Raw genomic sequence first — 21,135 nt, forward strand, 5'->3', positions numbered from 1 at the left:
TTTCTGATTGACGCTCTGGTCGCCCAAAACGCCCAAAACATGACGCCGACAGATTTTCCGCTCCTTGCAGCTGAGAGAAGCAGCTTCTATTGAAAATGAATGACTTCCTGTATCTTTAGAAGATCAAGTCGGCGGCGGTGTGGACGTACAGTAAGTTGCTTTGGATAAAAGCCTCAGCTAAATTACATGTAAAAGATGAATCCATTTGTTCTCATCCGCTTCAAGACACTAGTACTTACATACAGGGCCATGAAGGGATCAGCCCCAGCATACATCCAGGACATGGTCCAACCCTATACCCCAACCCGCCCACTTCGTTCTGCATCAGCCAACCTGCTGGCTGCCCCCTCACAGCGAGGGAGAACTAATCACTCACCAAATCTCAACTGGTTGCTGTCCTGGCTCCTAAATGGTGGAATGAGCTCCCTATTGACATCAGGACGGCCAAAAACCTACGCATCTTCCGCCGAAGGCTAAAAACACATCTCTTCTGACTACACCTCGGATAAAAAAAAATAAAAAATAAAATATTTATATTTCGTGAAGCTGCACTTTCACATGTCTCTTTGTAGTTGTACTTGCACTTACTACTTGTTGTCTGGAGTTTGCTCCTTCAGGGTTAAAAGCACTTTATTGTAAGTCACTTTGGATAAAAGCATCAGCTAAATGACATGTAATGTAATGTAATGTAATGTAACTATTAGATTAATCGCCAACTATTTTGATAATCATATATATAATTTATGAAAACAACAGGTCAACTTGTGTGATGTCAGCTTGTTAAATGTGAATATGTTCTAGTTTCTTCTCTCCTCTGTGACAGGAAACTGAATAACTTTGAGTTGTGGACAAAACAAGACATGTGAGGAAGTCATCTTGGGCTTTTTGGGAAACACTGATCCACATTTTAGAGACCCAACAACTAATCCATTCATCCTGAACATAATCCACACATTAATCCACCGTGAAAACTAATCAGTAGCTGCAGTCCTTCTCTACGGACCTTATGCGTAACCCAATAAATATCTTGCTCCTCTCTTACCGTGTCGTCCTTCAGCAGCAGAGAAGCAGCCGTCAGACAGGCTTGTGTCCGGACGGCAGTGAACTCATCACCGAGGCAGCCGACGAGCGGCTCCAGCAGCATCGCTGTCGTTAACTTCAGATGGCCGATTAGATCCAGAGCCTCCATCCGGCCCTGGAGACCCTGCCCCTCCTCAAACTTTAACCTAGGTAGGTAGGGAGGTAGGTAAGTAGGTAGATAGGTAGGGAGGTAGGGAGGTAGGTAGGTAGATAGGGAGGTAGGTAGGTAGGTAGGTAAGGAGGTAGGTAGATAGGTAGGTAGGTAGGGAGGTAGGTAGATAGGTAGATAGGTGGGTAGGTAGATAGGTAGGGAGGTAGGTAGGTAGGTAGGTAGGTAGATAGGTAGGTAGGTAGGGAGGTAGGTAGATAGGTAGATAGGTGGGTAGGTAGATAGGTAGGGAGGTAGGTAGGTAGATAGGTAGGGAGGTAGGTAGGTAGATAGGTAGGGAGGTAGGTAGGTAGATAGGTAGGGAGGTAGGTAGGTAGGTAGATAGGGAGGTAGGTAGGTAGGTGGGTGGGTGGGTGGGTGGGTAGATAGTTAGGAAGGTAGGTAGGTAGGGAGGGAGGTAGATGGATAGACAGACAAACAGACAGATAGACAGATAGAAAGGTGGGTAGATGGATAGACAGATAGACAGATAGATACATATGAAGGTAGGAAGGTGGGTAGATATGTAGATAGATAAATGACTGTGTTACAGCAGCATGTTACAGAGACATACACACATACAGAAATATACTAGAAATAATTAGGGCTGTCAGCATTAACACGTTAATCACGATGCGATTAAGGGCCGAGCATAATGCGTTAATTTATTTTAATCATATTAATCGCATGCCGCCATTTATTAATTTATTTTCACTTCACTCGGCTTTGCGTCATGCCTAACAGGCTACTATTTGCTGCTGCTGCTGCAGGAATAGCAACGCAGATTTCGGTGCCTCATTCTGGAGCCACTGATATGTCTGCTCTTCTCTCTGATGCTCTGAAACAGACGATACAGGAAACACAAACACCGCTGCACACAACGCTAGTTAACACTATACTCAACAGCAGCTAACGTTAGCCTACCGCTAGCTAGTAGCTGCATTAAACACAGTTAAAATGCTGACAGCTAACGCTAAACGGTGTAAAGTGTGACTGTATTTCACTGTAGAGGATGTAACAATCTGCAGCTGCTGTTGTCGGAAAAACACAGACTGTGCGCTCAATGAAACTGGTAATTTACAGCCTCGTGGTGCATTCAAAGTTTTTGTTAAATTCAAATGTGTGACTAGATGAAATATATAATATAAACAAATACAAATGTTAAAATCAAGTTCATAAAGTCACTTTCTTTGCATTCATTTGATTCCCAATCAAGATCCACTGGTAAGAATGGCTTTTCATTGTTAATTTGTACTTAAAAACTGTTCTGAAATGCAAAATAATAGAATTTTAATCATGTGATAATTATAATTAACTATAGAAATTCAACGATTAATCGCGATTAAGAAAATGTAATCGTTTGACAGCCCTAGAAATAATAAATAAGATAATATATTAGATAAAATAAGATAAGAAAGATACTGCTTTTTTGTGTGTAAAATAAAACTAATCAGAGCAGAAGCTGGCTCCTTTACGGTAGTTAGCATGTAGTGCTAACTGTAGTTTCCTGCAGCACCTGAGCTCAGTGTGGACTTGGTGCGTCTTCCCCAGCTTCATGAGCGTCTCGGCAGCAGCAAGGCGGACTGTGTCGCTGTGGTCGCTACACATCAGGTCGCTCAGCTTCTGCACAACATCCTGAAACAGAACCGTGACACAGAGTCAAACCCTAACTTAAGCTGTAATGTAACCCTACAGGACTAATGTTCAGCAACAGTCAGTGTCCACTAAAAGTTCTGTTGTTGCTGCTGACAGACTCAGATTATTATTCTAAGTGTCTGACAACATTATGGGATGGATCCCTACAGAGATAGACCTTTTAGTTAAAGAGTAAGATCCTTTTAGTTTAACATGGAACAGCCCCGAAATCACCATCACCAAACCCACCAGACTCCATGTAAATAATCAGGACTTTTATCATCGTAAAACACACTTCATTCAAAGTGGACAGAAACTAAATAAACATCAAAAGCCGTCTTGGTTCATCTTTCCACTGTTCCAACAATCACCACTCTGGTTTGGTTGAAATAATCCCTGAAATCACCCATTTACATGTGGAGATATGCTGGCTCTATACACGCTAAAAGTCCTGATTATTTACATGGAGTCTGGTGGAAATATGCTGGCTCTATACACACTAAAAGTCCTGATTATTTACATGGAGTCTGGTGGAAATATGCTGGCTCTATACACGCTAAAAGTACTGATTATTTACATGGAGTCTGGTGAAAATATGATGGCTCTATACACACTAAAAGTCCTGATTATTTACATGGAGTCTGGTGGAAATATGCTGGCTCTATACACGCTAAAAGTCCTGATTATTTACATGGAGTCTGGTGGAAATATGCTGGCTCTATACACGCTAAAAGTCCTGATTATTTACATGGAGTCTGGTGGAAATATGCTGGCTCTATACACACTAAAAGTCCTGAGTCTGGTGTAGTTTGGTGATGGTGATTTCATGTTAAACTAAAAGGATCTTACTCTTTAACTAAAAGGTCTATCTCTGTAGGGATCCATCCCATAATGTTGTCAGACACTTAGAATAATAATCTGAGTCTGTCAGCAGCAATAACAGAACTTTTAGTGACGCTAACTGCTGCTGAACATTAGTCCTGTAGGGTTACATTGCGGCCCAGTTCACGGCTGCCTGGTTACAGCGTTCTCGCTCAATACTGGACCCATTTCAAAGATTTTTGTTCACATTAGTCACTCAAAAATAGGATCCAGGTTGAAAAACACAGAAGTTACCCTTGTTGAAGTTACCTGGCTGGAGCCAGGGACAGCCTGGTGTCTTTACCTTGTTAAGGGGTCCTTTGAGGCTGCGGAGTGTGCTACAGGATATCAGTCTGTCCCTCCAATCAGAGCTGTTGAGCTTCTCAGCCAGCAGCGAGCGCACAAGAGTCTGCAGGAGGAAACCAGGATGGAGACGGGTTATAGAGGCGTCACATTCAAGGAGGTAAGCCTCGGTCCACAACGCGTACCTCCTATGGCGCCATTTTGATGCTACCAAGCCATCAGCTCCTGTTAGCATCCCATTGACTGCCATTCATTTTGACGTCACTTTGACAGAGAATAACTTTACATCTGAAGAGTTTAAAGACTCTATTTGTCCGTTGTTTATTTCTAAAGAAACACGACAATGTATAAAAGGCTCCATTACCTTGTACCTCACGTTATGGCTCCGTAGCAGACGTTTTTATAAAAATAGGCTAACGATTGGGTCATAACCACGAGACTTACTGTCTCATAGTAGAGGAATTACCGTATAGTACAGGAGAAGCTCTCAGGCAGTTTGGACTTCCATTAGCTGTTTAAGTTTAATTACTAATGTTAACTATCATTTTAGTGATCAATAATTAGCCTGTGTCTATGTTATCTCCTTACATATACCTACGCTCTCCGTCTCTGCTAGATTGGGAATGATTGAGATTTCTCTTGGCACAGCTACCAGAAGACTTCCAACTTTCAGACAGGTTGCTCACGTCACATCTACGTCTTCAAGCTCAGTTGGAGGCTGCTCAGTAACGCTCAGCCATCACCGGGAAAGAGACTTCACTGGTCTCCGTCCAGAGACACGGGACCTGCTGCTCCATTATATATATACTGACTATGGTCACATTAGAGCAGTGTTTTTATCAAATGGGGGTACGTGTCCCCCTAGGGGTACTCTGGAGGACTACAGGGGGTACGCCTGTAGGCAGACAGAGACAGACAGACACAGACGGACACAGACAGACAGACAGATAGACACACAGACAGAGAGACGGACAGACAGAGAGACAGACAGACAGAGAGACAGACAGACAGAGAGACAGACAGAGAAAAAGACAGACAGGCAGACACACAGACAGACAGACAGAGAAACAGAGAGAGAGACACACGGACAGACAGATGGACAGACAGACAGACAGACAGACAGAGAGACAGACAAACAGACAGACAGACAGACAGAGAGACAGACAGAGACAGACAGACAGACAGAGAGACAGACAGATGGACAGACAGACAGACAGGCAGACAGGCTCTGACCGTCTGGCTGCTGATGAAGCTCAGCAGTGGAACAACCAGCTGGCTGTCGTCGGCTTGTTCCTCGCTATCGGGCTGCTCGTCCCGGCAGAGGAAGAGTTGAGCTACGAGTCTCCGGATGACGCCGTGACTGTAGTCTCCGTCCAGAGCTGAACGCTGGGCTGCCAACCAGCTGTCAGGATCTAAACCTGCTCAATGTGAAACACACAGGGACAGCAGGCCAACAAGCTCTGGTTATAACTAGAGATGCTCCGATACTGCCTAAAACGCTGGTATCAGTATCTGGAAGTACTGGAGTTAATGCACCGATCAGATACCACGTAATAAAGCCCTAAAGAAAATCTACGTTAAAGTAGTTTATTGATGTTCTTTTTCCGTCAAAACTGTCAAACTGGAGAATAAAAGAAAGTTCTGGGACGTTCACGTTTCACAAAGAGTTTAACCTGAGCCAGACCGACAACAAAAATAGAAATCATATCACATCCATACAGAGATAGTAGTATACAGCTGTTATACATCATATCATCCATACAGAGATAGTAGTATACAGCTGTTATACATCATATCATCCATACAGAGATAGTAGTATACAGCTGTTATACATCATATCATCATACAGAGATAGTAGTATACAGCTGTTATACATCATATCATCTATACAGAGATAGTAGTATACAGCTGTTATACATCATATCATCTATACAGAGATAGTAGTATACAGCTGTTAAATCTGTTAAATCTGCGTAGGGAGGTTGGTTGGGAGGGGGAGGATGGGTCAAACACAGGACTTTCACCAGGAGACCGGGGATCGGGTCCCGCGTGTCACATTTCCTAAACCCAACCGTCGCTTTCTTCTCGTGTGTATGTTTACATCCGCTGTATACAGCGTAGACATCAACGTGGATAGCTCAAAATGCATACAGATAACACGCCACTTGGCTTAAGAAAGTGGCCGTGTATGTTTACGCAAAGTCACGATTATGCATGTTCTGCTTGGTACTGTAGATTATCAGTTAATCTTAAAAACAGACTGCAAGTGATGCAAAATAATGTTATCCTCTACCTGTTAAATGCACCCCCCCACCCAGACTCATATTGGTAGAGATGCTTTTAAAAGGGTAGGACTGCTGCCAGTACATGTTAGAGTGGAGTAGTTAATAAAGTTGAATCATATGTATAATGTCCTAAATGGCTCTGATCCCAAATATCTACATTCCTATATGAAAATGGTTCATACACAGCATAATCACAATACTAGGGCCAGTGTCCGTTCTTGTAAAGTGCCCAGAGTCAACAATGCAGCTAGAAGTTCTTTTTTCTATACAGGTATAACATTGTGGAATAATCTGCCGCTTTCCCTTAAAATTGTAAATGCCAGAGGGGCTTTTAGACATCAGGTTAAAGCTTTTTTATGGAATAGAGTAGCCGATCTTTTTAATTAGACTAGACTGATTATTTTATGTGATTTATGATTCTCTGATTTTAGAATGCTTTTGAACCTTGGATGATCTGTTATTATATGTTACTGTCTTTGTCCTGCAATAGGTCTTTGTTATGTGTTACATGTTCTAACACCAAGGACCATGTTGGAAATAAGTGTTCACACTTTAAAATGCTATCTTTGGGCGCAGGTGGTGGGCGCTGGATGGGAAATTTACAACTGCGTCGGTCTTAAACTAGCAAAGACACTTGCGTCTGGCTTTGCGGTGAGCCGGGTGCAAGATAAGGCCCCAAAAGTGCAATAAAGTGCCAAAAGCTCAGAAAAAGTGCAAAATTGCAGAAAAAAGCGCAGAAAAAAGCGTCACAAGCATGGATCGATCTGGATGTTGTATGACAGAGAGGTGTCAGCTTTCCCGTCCCGGTATCTGGAGACTCTGAAGCAGACGACTGCTGCTCTCTGCGGTTAATTTGTCCGGACTCTAACACGAGACAGAGTGAGCTGCAGGAGTTTAGTGTGAAGCTGTTACCGGCAATTTCCACAGGATGCAGAACGTCTGCAGACCGGCTCCGCTGCAGAACGGCTGCGTGCTCCGCCGTCCGTCAACACCCACCAGGTCTGGATTTGTTGCGGCACGGCTGCGGCCACGACCGACAGCTGTAGTCACGAGGACCCACGAGATCTCACGAATTCACGTAGAATAGAACCACAAAACCACCACCAGTTAGTTTCATCCAGAGGAGTAGAGGGGAAACTACTCTGAGCTGTGTTTTCAAGGTGTAGTGCAGGGAGATATGATCCGCCGTGAGCACGCTGGATTTTACTTTGAAAATTAACCAGATGTTTATTTTGTTTCTGTGCTGGACTTCCTGTCCTCCACTATCTGCCGTGTGCTGAATTGCTGCGGAGCTCTCCGGCGTCCGGCAACAATAGAAGCTCTGGTATCTGCTCCGGAGGTCTGGGACCACCGGAGCTGGGACGGAGTCGGGACGCAGACGTTCTGCAGTCAGTGGAAATACACACACTGACTTTAATGGAAACCTAATGACTCCGGAGACGTTCCGGAGACGTTCCGCATCCAGGGGAAATTGCCGGTTAGTCATTAATTTAACAGACACAGAGGTGAACGAGGCCACATGTCTCCATTATTCTCGGTCACACTGTCACCAAATCCAAAATAAATGAAATAAAAAAAAAAAAAAAAATGATGTCATGTTCTCGCAAGTCTCCGGTCTGCAGCGTCCTGAAAGAACTAAAGCGGGTTTGTCTCGTAGATCTTCGGTCCAAACTGGGCTTCTAGGGGCCACTGTAGGCGCAGACTAAATCTGTATCTGTTTTTATGAAAAACATGGAGTTATCTGTCACACAGAGCTTCGTGCAGTTTACTACCTGACTGTGGAGACGTTGGTCTGCTGCAGGTGGGGAGGACTTCAGTCTGGACGGGCTCTACAGGATCAGCCCGGTCTGTCTTCAGGCTCTCTGGGGAAACTGTTGTTGTGGTTAAACAGCAGCTAAAAGTTAACATTCTTTTTATTTTAAATGTCCCATGTGTGGGAATTTCTCCCGTCTAGCGTTGAGATCATATATCATCAACTCTCTCGCTCCACGCAGTTCAGAGTACGTATTACAGCTACGGTAGCCTTCACGCTTCAAAAAGACGCTCTCTTGCTCTTTTCAATCTCCACACACACACACACACACACACACACACACACACACACACACACACACACACACATACACATACACATACACATACACATACACACACACACACACACACACACACACACACACACACACACACACACACACACACACACACACACAGTATGGCTAACGTATTTCTAGATGGAGCATGAATATGGAGCGTCTACTCCAGTTCATGCAAACGCAAATGTTAAATTTCAAGCCAATAGGAATACTGTGAATTGATGGTGGAGGTAAATATTCATGAAAAAGGACAAGTTTGTGAACGGGCAACACAGATTTAGATAATGAACAACTAAACACGTTACACACTGGAGCTTTAATAAACTTATAGAAAGACCACTGCTGCCTAACTTACTGTTGTCCGGGCCAGTCCCCCTCTGTGGGGCTCTGGAGGACCACCTCTGCATGTCTTTGTGGTACTTCAATGACTTTTGCAAGATGATCTGGTCCTCTTGGACTGGTCTAGGTAAACCTGAAGCCCTCTTCGGACAGTGTCCAGCTGTCAGCCTGGTTCTGCTGCAGGCCTGTGCCGTCTGCAGCTGAATGGGCGTCTGTTCCTCAGACTCCTGTAGACCCCTGCATCGCTCTGGAGGCCTCTGGGCCGGTCTACAACGTTTCCCCTCCTGTGTCTTCCCCTTGGCGGACGGTTTCAGGGCTCCACTGAGCCTGAATAAGTGCTGGAAGTCGGACTGGTTGAAAGAGACACTGCCCGTGTCCGGGGAGAAACTGAGGTAGGCTGCAGCGTCAGTCAGAAACTGTTGGTAGAGGCGCTGAGATCGCTGCATGCTGATGGAGTCTGAACCGGAGACTTCAGAGCCACAACGTGAATCCATTTCACCATCACCATCTGCAGGATCTAGATCAGAGGGGTCAAACTAGGGCTGGGTGATATGGAGAAAATCAAATATCACAATATTTTTGACCAAATACCTCGATATCGATACAGCAACGATATTGTAGTGTTGACTATTGGTGCTTTCACAAAATATTTACACAATGAGATTTTAGATAAATAATCATCAGTAATGTGGATATAATGACTAAGTGGGTAAAGGTAAATAATGGAACAGTTACAACAGTCCGGTACAAGGCCGCCCAATTTGGGGCCGGTGGCCCGTGCTCTCTTTGTTTTGGCCCGCCATGTATTTGACATGCTCATGCTTATTCTCCTCTTATTTTAAAAGTAATGACTATGAAACGTACATTTTGTGCAGTTAAAAAGTACGTAATCTTAGTTTAACGGCAATGTAATGCACCGTGCTGGTAAACTTCCCATTTAAATTACATATGTGCATTTTATCAACGCAGAATGGCAAGAATTACGGTATTCTTCAACGTCGACATTTATTTTTGGCCCGTGGCCTTCCATCCAGATACATTTTGGCCCTTCATATGAAATAATTTGGGCACCTCTGGTCTGGTAAGTTCAGAGAATGACGTCACTTTACTGTAATGCAGCCTTTAAAACCAGGAAAAGACACTTATGAGTAGGGTTGGGTATGGTTTGGTTTTTCCCGATACCGGTGCTAAAGCGGTACTTTTAAAACGGTGCCGGTGCCTAAACGGTGCCTGAACCGGTACTTTTTAAGAAAGTTAAAAAAAAAAGAAGGGTACTAAACAACAGTCGGCGACATTTAAGAACAACTTGTTTATTACTACGGCCATATGGTCAAAATTAAATGATTTAATAGTAATATAATAACTATAACTTAACTTATTTCACCAGTAAATTGCTGTTGAATGACAAAAACAACCACCAGATGGGAAAAGGGTATTTTAGGCTGTAGGTTACCAGTTTCAGTGAACGTGTCTGTGTGTTTCCGACGTCGGCATCTGCTGCGCTGCAGAGCAGACTGTTGAAATACAGTCAGACTTTACACTGTTTAACGTTAGCTGTCAGCATTTAACCTGTTTAATCCAGCTGCTAGCTAAAGCTAGGCTAACGTTACCTGCTGTTGAGTGGAGTGTAAAGTCAGCCACCCAAATAAGGCACCCAAATTTTCCTTCTTATTCGGTTTCGTTACTACCGTTTAGGTCGGAACCGGTGCCCTGTTGGCACCACGTTTCGGTACCCAACCCTACTTATGTCATATTATGATATTACGATATCCAAAATCTAAGACGATATCTAGTCTCATATCACGATATCAATATAATATCGATATATTGCCCAGCTCTAGGTCAAACTCAATTTCCCAGAGGGCCACACTGGAAAATGAGAATCACATCAAGAGCCAGACATATATAGTTTATTGACATGCTTTTATTTAATCCAAAAAATAATATATAATCTTTTGATACGTGTTCACAGGGACGTTTTTCTCGTTTTTTACGCGGTGGCCAGCACGAAAATGTAAAGTAATGTATTTCAATGGGAAGCATATTTTGTGGTCACAGCACGAAAATGGTAGGGAGTAGTATAAAGAGCCGAAAATCCGCGTAGGGAGGCTGGTCGGGGCGGTGGATGGGTCAAACAACACGGGACTTTCACCCGATGGGATCGCGTCCTGTGTGTGGCGTTTAGTTTCCCGTAGTCTTCCTAATCCCAACCGTCCCGTTATTGTGGCGCGTCCCCGGCGGCCGTCTCCCGGCGTGTGAGGCGCCCTTTCCCTGTAGCGTTTTTCCTAAACCCAACCTCCGCCATCCCGTTATTGTCGCGCGGCCGCCTCCCTGCATATGGGGCGTCCTCTTCAGCCGTCTCCCGGCGTGTGAGGCGTCCTTTCCCCGTAGGGTATTTCGTGCTGGCCACCACGTAAAAAACGAGAAAAACGTCCCCGTGAACACGTATCAATAGATTAAAAATAACGTGACATTTACACGAACTGCCGTGAGACTGGACAGTGTCTGACTGTCCCGGGACACTCCTCAGGACACTACTAACAGGACAGTTTTTGCTGCCACTGCTGCTGGTGTCTGCCTCGTCATTCAATGCCAAAGTTCAATATCTAAGGAGTAACTCTTATTAGCATTAGTGAGCCAATCAGCATGCAGCGTGCTTCTACCAAGATCTAATAATGCCTGTGATTGGCTGTCTAACATTACACATCGTAGAGACATGCTGGAAAAACTCTACGTTACACAGAGACAGCTCACGTAGTAGGAGCTTAAAAATAAATAAAAAGATGTGGGCTTTAATGTGTAATGTTGTCCTTTTATTTTAATTTTATAAAATTGGTATCGAAAAAGGTATCTAGGCTACTACTACTTGGAGTAAAGCTGAATGTTTCAAACATATATCTATTAACGTTACTTTAAGCCATTACTTTTAGCTACGTTAACAGTTTCTCCATTACTTTAGCTAGTTATTTCTACCATTTATTAATTTATTTTAGCTAAACTTCTGTGCTCGCTTATAGTTTTGACTCTTACGTAACTGAGCATATAGTGTTCAGGTGTTACAGCTAACCATGTTAACCCTCCTGTTGTCTTTGGGTCTAATTGGACCCATTTTCAAAAAGTTTCTACATCAGAAATTTGGGTTTTCTTTCAACCAAATTATCCAAAAACATAAACGTGGATGGTTCCCTACAACCATTACTCTTCACAGGTAAAATAAATGATCAGTTCACTACTTTCATTGAATTTGGGTGTTTATAGCATATTGTATGAAAAAAAAAAGATCAAAAAATGTTGGAAAAAAACAACAAACGTCATAAAAAAGTGCAGAAAAATCGACAAAAACATCAACAATAACATCGGAAATTTGTGACAAAAAAATTGACCAAAATGTCGAAAAAAGTGATTTTTTTTTAATTTATTTTTTTTATGACGAAAACGTCACCAGAAAAAGTTTTAATTTGAAATTTGGACCCAGAAAAAAACAAAAGTTGCATGGTCGATGGGAAGACAACACAAGGGTTAATATGGAATATGTATTAATATATCAGCAGTAGCTAGTAGTCCTGGTTGGGAATAACTGATAATATATCGGATCAGAAACAAGTTTCTATCCAAGCAGGGTTACTTACATATAAGTATATAAGTAATATAAACAATGACAGTAAAGAAAAAGTTACAATCGCATTAAAATAGGTTTAAAATCTGCCGTTTAAGATGTGAAGATACCCCGAATAATGTGAGATAACGCGTTTGTTGCACCCACCAAACTTTGTTCTGAAAAAGTAGTTTTTAACGTGTCTCTCTTTCACCGACCTCCGCTGTGTATGACGTTAGTATATAACTAGGTAGTACGGATAAAAGTTACAATTAAATAAAAATAAGAGATTATAGGTGTGTTGGTTGCTTGCCGAATATACCAGTCAAAACTCCTGATTAAAATAAACCCTAACTCATGTTTGGTGAGGGGAGAATTCCTTGTGAAAAAGTTAAACAAATATACATTTTCACATTTTGTGAATGGAGTATGGTTTGGATATTTTCCCCGCATACAATCCTACAATGTATCGAATTAAAATAAGTTTAAAATCTGCCGTTTAAGATGTGAAAATAACCCGAATATTGTGAGATAACGAGTTTGTTTCACCCACCAAACCTTGTTCTGAAAAAGTAGTTTTTAACGTGTCTCTCTTTCACCGACCTCCGCTGTGTATGACGTTCATATATAACTAGGTAGTGCAGATACAAGTTACAATTAAATTAAAATAAGAGATTATAGGTGTGTTGGTTGTATGCCGAATATACCAGTCAAACCTCATGATTAAAAAAAATGATTCGTGTTTGGTGAGGGGAGAAGTGTTTTGTGAAACAGTGAAACAAATATACATTTTCACATTTTATTAATGGAATATGGTTTGGATTTTTCCCCCGCATACAATCCTACAATATCCTAACTGCTAACTAACCGTACCTGCCTGGCTCCTTGAAAAGTTAAAAACAAATGTCTTACCTCTCCAAAGAAAGCTGCCTCGTTTCCACAAGTCCAGCAAAGTAAACTAGCTATTTACCTTGTGAATCTGAAGCGGTTTGATCTGACGCCATTTTTGAGAGCTTCTTTGTAAACAAACATTCAACACGTTCCCGCCGCTTTCCGTCTCTGTTCCTACAGTGTCACAAAAGTCAGTATTAAATTAAAAATTATTAACATATTATAAGGTCAGTAACCAGGAACACTGGGCGATTAAACTGGGACAAAATAAACACCAGTAACCAAGATACTAACTTACGCTGTTTAATGTTACCTTGCGTGGGGTTGCGACTGGTGTTGTCGCCATAGCAACAGTGGTTGAGGCCATAGGCTGAGGCTCACTCATATAAACTGATTAATGTTTGTATTTGCTGAAAAAATCTGGTAAGTCATTATAATGACAAACTTTTCAACAATAATCACAAACTTTTTCAAAATATTGACTTATTTTTCTCAGAATAATAAGACATTTTCTCCAAAAAATGACTTAGTAGACTATCTCAAAATAATTAGATACTACCCATAATTCAATAGTTAGACAAAAATTCAGAGTGAATAACTGGCAGCAATTGACAAGTAATTTACTGGGAAAAAATCACAATACTTTGCCTTGTTTTCATTTACAGTAACAATAATTAAACTGTAAAATAGTAATTAAATACTTTTTTTTAAATATTTTTGGACAGTTATTTGTCGTTCTTTTTGAGGTTTTTTTGACAATTTTGTTTTGGTGTTGTTGTCGCCTTCTTCGAGGTTTTTTGGGACAATTTTTATAATTTTTTTTCGATGTTTTGGCGCTTTGTTGCTTTTTTTCGAGGTTTTTTTTCAATATTGTTTTTGATGTTTTGGTCGACAATTTTTCAGATGTTTTTTGTAGGTTTTTGTTTTTGTCGCCTTTCTTTGAATATTTTTGGACAGTTATTTGACGTTTTTGATGCCTTTTTGATTTTATTTTTGGTATAAAATAATAATAATAATATTTTTGGTATTTTGGGACAATTTTTATAAATGTTATCGCCTTTTTAGAGGGTTTTTTTCTCTACGTTTTTGGCGCTTTTTGGCATTTTGTTGTTTTTTTTTCAATATTTTTTTTCAAAGTTTTGGTCAACAATTTTTGAGATGTTTTTTTTTGCTTTTTTAATGTTTTTTTTTTTTTTTTTTTTGCTTTTTTTGAAAAATGATGTCTCCCATTATTATTATATAATATAATATAATGTAATATATAATTATTAATTAAATATAAATATATATAATTATATATCCCCAGGATCCCCTGCACCTACACACACTCACACACAGATACACACACACAGATACACACACACATACACACACACACACACACATACACACACATACACACACATACACACACACACACACACACACACACACACACACACACACACACACACACACACACACACACACACACACACACACACACACACACACACACACACACACACACACACACACACACACACACATACACACACACACACACACACACACACACACACACACACACACACACAGGGGGAGGGGGGGGGTAATAAATATCAAAGCCAGGATGCTCCCTCCTTGAGGTCCGTTAATCTGTCAGGATCTGTCACTTGCTACTTGGAGGCCACTCCCTCCAGAAAAACGTGATTATGTGATCTCATAATTCAATGCATAATCAGTCAAAGTCTGCACATTTATGCGCACTTTCGCCGCATAAATTGCCGATTTCCGCGCAAAATATGCGGGGCTTGCATGATTTCATAATCCCCGCATTTTTGTTGCAAAAAAGTCCCATATATCTTAGCAGAAAGATGAAAAATGTTGTGTTTACTTCACACAAGAGCAGCCATTTCCCCTGTTGCCATGGGAACGTTATGAAGTGATGTAATTACGTGACGTGAACATCATCGAAAAGCTGCAAACCCCGCGATGAAGCCACGATGAAACCACAGTTTTAAAAAGTTCCCGCAATTTCATCGGATAAAATTGAATAAATATCCCGCATATTCCATCACATTTTTTAAGAAAACGTGACGCATAATGAAGGATTTTTGCCGCAACAATCACAAAAAAACTTTACATTTTTCTGGAAGGACTGGGAGGCTGAGAAAGCAGGAGGATGATTGGGACACCTGCAGCTGTGTGTCAGGGGGAGGGAGGACTCTCCCAGGGCCCCCGGCTGATTTCACACCTCTTCAAAGAACTAACTTAGTGTGTGTGTGTGTGTGTGTGTCTGTGTGTGTGTGTGTCTGTGTGTGTGTGTGTGTGTGTGTGTGTCTCTGTGTGTGTGTGTGTCTGTGTGTGTGTGTGTGTGTGTGTGTGTGTGTGTGTGTGTGTGTGTGTGTGTGTGTCTGTGTGTGTGTGTGTGTGTGTCTGTGTGTGTGTGTGTGTGTGTGTGTGTGTGTGTGTGTGTGTGTGTGTCTGTGTGTGTGTGTGTGTGTGTCTGTGTGTGTGTGTGTCTGTGTGTGTGTGTGTGTGTGTGTGTGTGTGTGTGTGTCTCTGTGTGTGTGTGTGTGTCTGTGTGTGTGTGTGTGTGTGTGTGTGTGTGTGTGTGTGTGTGTGTGTGTGTCTGTGTGTGTGTGTGTGTGTGTGTGTCTGTGTGTGTGTGTGTGTGTGTGTGTGTGTGTGTGTGTGTGTCTGTGTGTGTGTGTGTGTGTGTCTGTGTGTGTGTGTGTCTGTGTGTGTGTGTGTGTGTGTGTGTGTGTGTGTGTGTGTGTGTGTGTGTGTGTGTGTGTGTGTGTGTGTGTAAGGCAGTGTTGTGACAGGATCCTAAAACGTTTGTGTGTGTAACTCACTCAAAGAACAAACTCAATTAACTAAGTTTGAGTGTGTGTGTTTGTGTGTGTGTTTTCTGTGTGTGTCTGTTTGTGTGTGTGTTTTCTGTGTGTGTGTGTGTGTGTGTGTGTGTGTGTGTGTGTGTGTGTGTGTGTGTGTGTGTGTGTGTATGTGTGTGTGTGTGTGTGTGTATGTGTGTGTGTGTCTGTCTGTGTGTGTGTGTGTGTATGTGTGTGTGTGTGTATGTGTGTGTGTGTCTGTCTGTGTGTGTGTGTGTATGTGTGTGTGTGTGTCTGTGTGTGTGTGTGTGTGTGTGTGTGTGTGTGTGTGTGTGTGTATCTGTGTCAGACAACATCCTAATATTCATGATTAAAGGAAGATTACAGTGTTTTCCAACCAGGTATAATCTGCCAACATGGTACCCATCAAAGTACGACCCCTGCTGCATATTACACCCAACTCAACAGGAGAATCAAACTGTTGCACACATACTAAACAGATGCTAATATAAATATATAAAGGACTGTATGTGTCCAGACATGACCGTCTGGTTGATCTGGTTGCAAAGGACTTGCAAAAGATAAACTATGGACATCATAGCAAGTGTAGTGCCAATCTGTCCACAGAAAATGGCACTACAGGGATTATGAAGCCATTTCCAACTCTTACTGTTGCAAAAAATGAGGTCCTCCATCGTCGTATGATTAATCCTTTATTGTATAAATGTATTTAAAAACACATACAAACGACTGACTTGAAAGATTAAAAACGAACAGACGAGATCTAAAAGCCATCACTATCACACAGCTGAGGTTGAAAACCTGTGTAGCTTCCTACACTATGTTTACACGTGGCCGGCTATTTTCATAAACGGACATTTAGAACCTCTACGTTTTCAGAAAAGTGTTCATTGACACGTTCCCGTGTATATAGGCCGTCAAGAGCACGCCACACCTGTAGGTGGCAGTGTAACGAGAAGCTCAAGCCCACGTTAACCAATCAGAATCCCCAAAATAGCAACAACAGCAACGAATCACTTCCTCTTTCTCTCTCTCTCGGCTGCCTAAACCCATAGACTGTTTATAAGAATGGACCAGCAGGTCCCGTTTCTCTGGACGGAGACCATGAAGATTGAGATCTTTCCCGGGATGCTGAGCGTTACTGAGCAGCCTCCAACTGAGCTTGAAGACGTAGATGTGACGTGAGCAACCTGTCTGAAAGTTGGAAGTCTTCTGGTAGCTGTGCCAAGAGAAATCTCAATCATTCCCAATCTAGCAGAGACGGAGAGCGTAGGTATATGTAAGGAGATAACATAGACACAGGCTAATTATTGATCACTAAAATGATAGTTAACATTAGTAATCAAACTTAAACAGCTAATGGAAGTCCAAACTGCCTGAGAGCTTCTCCTGTACTATACGGTAATTCCTCTACTATGAGACAGTAAGTCTCGTGGTTATGACCCAATCGTTAGCTCACGTCACATCTACGTCTTCAAGCTCAGTTGGAGGCTGCTCAGTAACGCTCAGCCATCACCGGGAAAGAGACTTCACTGGTCTCCGTCCAGAGACACGGGACCTGCTGGTCCACTTATATACTGTCTATGGTGCAGACCAGTGGCTGCAGAATGGGCCAAAGTGAAGGAGAGGGCACCCCTCCAGCTTGAGTCCACTTCCCTGACCAGGAACAGCTGGCCTGCCTGCTGAGAGGCAACCCCTCTTTCTTGCAGGAATTCACACAGTTACACATTCATACCTGGATGCTAAGAAATGTTTTTTGTGTGTTGTAAATAGTTGTAAAAATGTGTAATAATGTATATACTTCCTTTGGTGTGTTGTTAATAAAAAGGTGTGTGTTTGTAAATGGCAGTACCTGTGTGTTTATTGCATACATTAGTTCTTTTAAAGTGGAATGAAAAAGACAGTATGCTTATTTTGTTAAGGGTTTTTTTCTCAACATTTTTGGCGCTTTTTGACATTTCATTGCTTTTTTTCGGGGGTTTTTTCGAAGTTTTGGTCAACAATTTTTTAGATGTTTTTAGTTGCTTTTTTAAAAATATTTTTGCAGTTATTTGACGTTTTTGTTGCCTTTTTGAGTTTTTTTTGACAATTTTTTTTCACGACGTTTTTGTTGCTATTTTTCGAGGCTTTTTTTAAAATATTTTTTCCGACGTTTTGGTTTTGGACGTTCCATGTTTTTTGTAGCTTTTTCTACCCTAAAAATGTAAACAAAGTAGGAAGCAGGAAGGAACCACATACTGTTTACAACAGTAATAAATTCATTATATTTCAACAGTTTTAAAAATAAAGAACAGAGTTTATCCACAAATCCTATCTTATCTCTATTTTTATTTTTGGAAAAGGCGACAAAACCTTCAAAATACACAACAAAGGAGTTAAGAAAAGCGGAAAAAATGTCAGAAAAATTCAACAAAGATGTTGAAAAGGGTCATCCCCTCTCTCTCCCTCTCTCTCTCTCTCTCTCTCTCTCTCTCTCTCTCTCCCTCTCTCTCTCTCTCTCTCTCTCTCTCTCTCTCTCTCTCTCTCTCCCTCTCTCTCTCTCTCTCTCTCTCTCTCCCTCTCTCTCTCTCCCTCTCTCTCTCAATTTCAATTTCAATTTCATGTTGCTTTATTGGCATGACAAAAAAAAATGCATTTGTGTTGCCAAAGCATAAGAACAAACATATATAAACAACGACAAGGAGTAAATATATCTGATATAATAATACAAGTAACAGGATAATTATGATATAGATGCAGATACTAAACACATTCTGTGCATGTCCCTCAAAGGGTACATTGAAACAATAATATATATATATAATAATAATAATAATAAAAAAATACAGATAAACAAATAATAAAAAAAATATATATATATAACTTATATATAACTTGTATAAATAATTCTTATACCAGTTTCTATTAGTTTAGCCTTGTATTGTGGCAGGAGAAGACATATTTAGCAGCTAGCCATGCCGTGCTTTTATCTTCCCCTAATAAAAAGGAAGCTTTTTGTCCTCAGTGTAGGTAGTGAAGCCTGGTATATGTTTTTCAAATTTTTGGAAATATTTGGTTCTTAAGTCTTCATATTTGGGACATGTACATAGGAAATGTAATTCTGTTTGGATATCCTGGTGGCAGTGTGTACAGACTCGTTCCTCTCTTGGTCTCCACACTTTTAAATGTCGACCTCTTTCAATTTCCAGCTCGTGGTCACTGACTCTGTATTTTGTTAAAATTCGTATTTCTTTTGGATTTTTTGTTTTGAGATATTCGGCCAATTGGATATCTCTGTTCAGGGACTGATAACAGAGAAGTTTGTGTTGTATTTTATTTTCATTTTGCCATTGTTCTGTATACTCGTCTTTTAGTTTAGTTTCAAATCTTTTGATTGAAGACTGAGGATTGTGTCTGTGGCGGCTCTGATGCTCAGTGTACCTGTCTCTCTCTCTACCTGTCTGTCTACTACTGACTGTGTTTAGCTCCGTGTACCTGTGAGCCAGCTGGTCGAGGGGGTGGACATCTGAACACCGCTGGTTGCTCAGGAGAGCTTTGTATGCAATGGAATTTTTATCAGCTTGATTTAAATGCTGCCAAAATTTAATTGACCTTTTTTGGATTTGAATTTTCAGAGGGAATATACCGAGTTCTGCTCTGCATGCATTGTTTGGGGTGTTTTGGGCGAACTTTTAGAATTATTTTACAGAATTCCAGTTGCAGTTTTTCAGTGGGAGTTTTATCCCAGTTTTTAAATTCTGGTTTCGAAATCGGGCCCCAAACTTCGCTTCCGTAAAGCATTATTGGTGTTATCAGAAAGTTGTAGATTTTTAGCCAAATTCTTGCGGGGATATTTGTTTTTTCCAAATTTGCATTTGATTGCGTACAAAGCTCTCCGGGCTTTATTACATAGTGTGTTTATGGCCAGGTTGAAACTCCCTGATGCACTAATTTCAACCCCTAAGTAATTATAGGAACCCTTTTGTTCTAGTCTGGTGTTGCCCAGAGTGAAGTTGTAACTCTGTCTATTTCCCTGAGATCTGGCTCTCCTCTGAAATACCATAACACTGGTCTTTTTCAGATTGACTGTCAGTGCCCATTTCTGACAGTACTGCTCTAGGACGGACAGGCCCTGCTGTAAACCCTCTTCTGTTGGGGACACAGAACCAGATCATCGGCATAGAGCAGGAACTTGATGTTGGTATCATGGAGTGTGAGACCTGGGGCTGCAGATTGTTCCAACATGGCTGCTAGTTCATTGATGTAAATGTTAAACAGTGTTGGACTCAAACTGCATCCCTGTCTCACTCCACGCCCTTGTTTGAAGAATTCTGTTCTTTTGGAGCCAATTTTTACTGCACATTTATTTTCTGTGTACAGTGATTTAATAGTGTCATAGACGTACCCCTATACCGCTTTCAATAAGTTTATAAAAAAGCCCATCATGCCATATTGTGTCAAAAGCTTTTTTAAAGTCTATAAAACATGCAAATATTTCCCATTTTTAATTTTGGTGTAGTTTTTAATAAGGGTGTGCAGAGTATAAATGTGGTCTGACGTACGATATTTTGGTAAAAGCCAATTTGATTTTACTTAAGACATTGTGCTTGGTAAGGAAGGACAGTATCTGGCATTAATAATACTGCAGAAAACCTTCCCCAGACTACTGTTCACACAATGCCTCTGTAGTTGTTAGGGTCCAATCTGTCACCATTTTTGAAAATAGGGGTGATGAGTCCCATGGTTCCAGATCTCAGGGAAATACCAGACTCCAGAACCAGGTTGACCAGCTTGTGGAGAGCTGCCTGCAGTGTAGGGCTACTGTGCTTTAGCATCTCAGGGCAGATGCTGTCCACATCCACTAGTCTTTCCAGCCTTCAGAGCCTTCAGTTGGCTCTGTATTTCTATTAGTGTTATTTCTGTATCTAGGGGGTTTTGGTAGTCTTCACCTTTTCCTCTAACTGGTGAAGATTTTCAACTACTGAGTGTTGTTGGGGGGTGATTGCACTATAATCACTATTCTTATACAAAAATTCAAAGTGATTTTTCCATATCAAACCATTCTGTATTGTTAATTTATCTT

General features: G+C 41.3%; 1 protein-coding gene across 3 annotated transcripts in view; it reads right to left on the reverse strand.

The window, feature by feature from the left end:
• Window positions 1-13,554, reverse strand: part of heatr4 (HEAT repeat containing 4) — a 25,448-nt gene extending 11,894 nt beyond the window's left edge. Inside the window, exons 1-7 of one of the 3 annotated variants that reach the window (XM_035994408.1) lie at window positions 13,313-13,554; window positions 8,764-9,264; window positions 8,085-8,174; window positions 5,261-5,445; window positions 4,029-4,133; window positions 2,745-2,863; window positions 1,043-1,226 (exon numbers count right to left, since the gene is read on the reverse strand). In XM_035994408.1, coding sequence (XP_035850301.1) covers window positions 1,043-1,226; window positions 2,745-2,863; window positions 4,029-4,133; window positions 5,261-5,445; window positions 8,085-8,174; window positions 8,764-9,264; window positions 13,313-13,346 — 1,218 coding nt within the window. In that variant the 5' untranslated portion in view covers window positions 13,347-13,554. Of the gene's footprint in view, window positions 1-1,042; window positions 1,227-2,744; window positions 2,864-4,028; window positions 4,134-5,260; window positions 5,446-8,084; window positions 8,184-8,763; window positions 9,265-13,254 lie in introns of all 3 variants that reach the window. The other 2 variants (XM_035994407.1, XM_035994409.1) reach the window with 2 other exon arrangements.
• Between the last annotated feature and the right edge of the window lie 7,581 nt (window positions 13,555-21,135).

Source organism: Sander lucioperca, chromosome 18 (genome assembly GCF_008315115.2).
Source record: "Sander lucioperca isolate FBNREF2018 chromosome 18, SLUC_FBN_1.2, whole genome shotgun sequence".
NCBI classification, from domain to species: domain Eukaryota; kingdom Metazoa; phylum Chordata; class Actinopteri; order Perciformes; family Percidae; genus Sander; species Sander lucioperca.